Source organism: Alosa pseudoharengus, unplaced genomic scaffold (assembly GCF_046254945.1).
Source record: "Alosa pseudoharengus isolate Yale_2024_CS ecotype anadromous, Long Island Sound unplaced genomic scaffold, YU_APseudo_1.1 YU_APseudo_1.1_scf_10, whole genome shotgun sequence".
NCBI lineage: Eukaryota > Metazoa > Chordata > Actinopteri > Clupeiformes > Clupeidae > Alosa > Alosa pseudoharengus.
Window position 1 is genome coordinate 35563630 of NW_027468565.1, and position 2500 is coordinate 35566129.

Genomic DNA, 2500 nt, shown 5'->3' on the forward strand with positions numbered 1-2500 from the left:
CCGCTGATTGCGCGGCGCGCGGCCCGTAAGATCCAGACGGCGTTCCGCCAGTACCAGCTCAGCCGCAACTATGAGAAGATCCGCAACTCGATGTCGGAGCGGCGGGAGCCGCGGCGCATGTCGGTGCGGCGCGTGCGGCTGCCACGGGAAGGCTTTTCGGCCGAGCAGGCCCTCGTGGAGGGGTGCAAGCTGATGGGGATCCCCCTCACGCACTCCGCCTCCGCACCCTCCTGTAGCGGAGGAACACTCACCAACCTGGAGGACACCTTCACCGAACAGGTAACTCACACATACATACACACATACATGCACATCTATAGGCCACCTTCACCGAACAGGTAACTCACACACACATACACACATACATGCACATCTATAGGCCACCTTCACTGAACAGGTAACTCACACACATACACACATACATGCACATCTATAGGACACCTTCACTGAACAGGTAACTCACACACATACACACATACATGCACATCTATAGGACACCTTCACTGAACAGGTAACTCACACATACACACATACATGCACATCTATAGGCCACCTTTACCGAACAGGTAACTCACACACATACACACATACATGCACATCTATAGGCCACCTTCACTGAACAGGAAACTCTCTCTCTCTCACACACACACACACACACACACACACACACACACACACACACACACACACACACACACACACACAGTGGATAACCATAGGTAGAAAGCGCACACACAATACACAACTCTACTGGAGGTAACCATCAGGTGATGGGCAAGGGAAACACACACACTCCTGTGAATACACAGTCATACAAAAATAGACTTAATCGAATTAAAGATGTAGCTGTGAGGTGAAGACTAAGGTGTCTTCACATCCTGCAGGTGCAGTCGCTGGCACGCTCCATAGATGAGGCTCTGAGCACCTGGTCCACCATCAGACCCGAGGAGGGGCCGACGGGTGAGGGGGGAGGAGGCGGTGGAGAGGAGGGGTGCTCTGGCGCAGGTGCGCCCCCCTCCAGAGGGGACGGCGGTCTGCTGGTGGACCCCGATACGATCCGCGTGGCGTGCGGCGAGAACCTGCCCCGCAGTGCCAGCAAGCTGATGCTGGCCTTCCGCGACGTCACCGTGCAGATTGACAACCGCAACTTCCGATTGTCCTCCTCCGCCGTGCTCGAGTCCGTCGCCCTCGGCAACAGCAAGCCCGACGGCCCACCGCAGGGACCGCCGCCGCCACCGCCGGCGCCATCAGAGTCCCGCCGTGTCAGCGTCCAATCAGAGGGTGAGCCCGAGTTTCCCGCCCCGCCATCCCGGGAGGAGATGGAGGAGGAGGGGGTGGACGGGGATCCATCGGGGGTGGAGGCCGAGATGGGGAGGCCCGGAGGCAGGGGCAGCAGGAGGTCCAGTCAGGTGCGGACCGAGGCGGAGGCCGTCAGCGGCGGCAGCAGCACGTCCACGTCTGGCCAGTCGGCCTGCGAGACTATGGTCCTCTCTCTGCCCCGCCCACACTGCCAGGACACGAACACCTGCGGAACGCTCTCCACGGATACGGCCCGGAAACGCCTCTACAGGATTGGCCTCAATCTCTTCAACCTGTGAGTAAACACACACACACACACACACACTGTTTTTGGTGTCAGAATTTCTCTCTCTGTGTGCGGGGCGGAGCAGTTGTTGCACACACACACACACACACACACATACACACACACACACACACACACACACACGCACACACACACACACATACACACACACACACACACGCATACACACACACACACAAACACACACACACACACACACACACACACACACACACACACACACACATATATGCTTATACTCCTTTTGACGAAATGATTGGTTGTGTGAAAGGTACCATTAGTCATTTTAGTTGAAAAAAACCTTCAGACTGAAACAAAGGGGATCAGATGCAGAGGCGGCGAGCGAGAACTTCACTGGCACACTACCATCACACAACCATCACACAACCATCACACAACCGTTAGTCACCTCAGCTGAAGCTGCAGCTCACTCCATTCAGCCGGCTGGTGTTTGTTTTGACTGGGCCTTTGACGATTCATCATCAAGGCTACACCGTTTGATTCTCTAGTGTGTATGAACTTATCAACTTGGAACAAACACTCTGATCATCCACATCCTGTTTCCCAAGTACGGATAGCGTATAGGCCATCTGAGATACCCAGTGGATACACCAGCAGTACACACATGTAGCTTCTCATCTAACTGTTTACCGCCACAAAACAGCCAAATAAGCAAAACATTACGCATTCGAACAGAACTTTACTGTCCAGTGTTCACCTGTTAGTCACCTGAAAGTTAGCTCACAAGTTTACCTTATTTATCTGCTTTGTAGCTATAAGGATAACAACACACACTGATGCAATATCAAGTGGTATCTCAAAAATTATGGTCATTAAAATGTAGTGTTGATTCAGAAATGACAATCATGAAGCCATAGCAAGAAGCCAAGAAAA

General features: G+C 53.4%; 1 protein-coding gene across 1 annotated transcript in view; it reads left to right on the plus strand.

Moving 5' to 3' along the window:
• Nucleotides 1-2500, plus strand: part of iqsec3b (IQ motif and Sec7 domain ArfGEF 3b) — a 42171-nt gene that overhangs the window by 13446 nt on the left and 26225 nt on the right. Inside the window, exons 5-6 of the mRNA XM_076302361.1 lie at nucleotides 1-279; nucleotides 885-1594. The exon at nucleotides 1-279 is cut by the window's left edge and continues 30 nt beyond it. Coding sequence (XP_076158476.1) covers nucleotides 1-279; nucleotides 885-1594 — 989 coding nt within the window. The remainder of the gene's footprint in view (nucleotides 280-884; nucleotides 1595-2500) is intronic.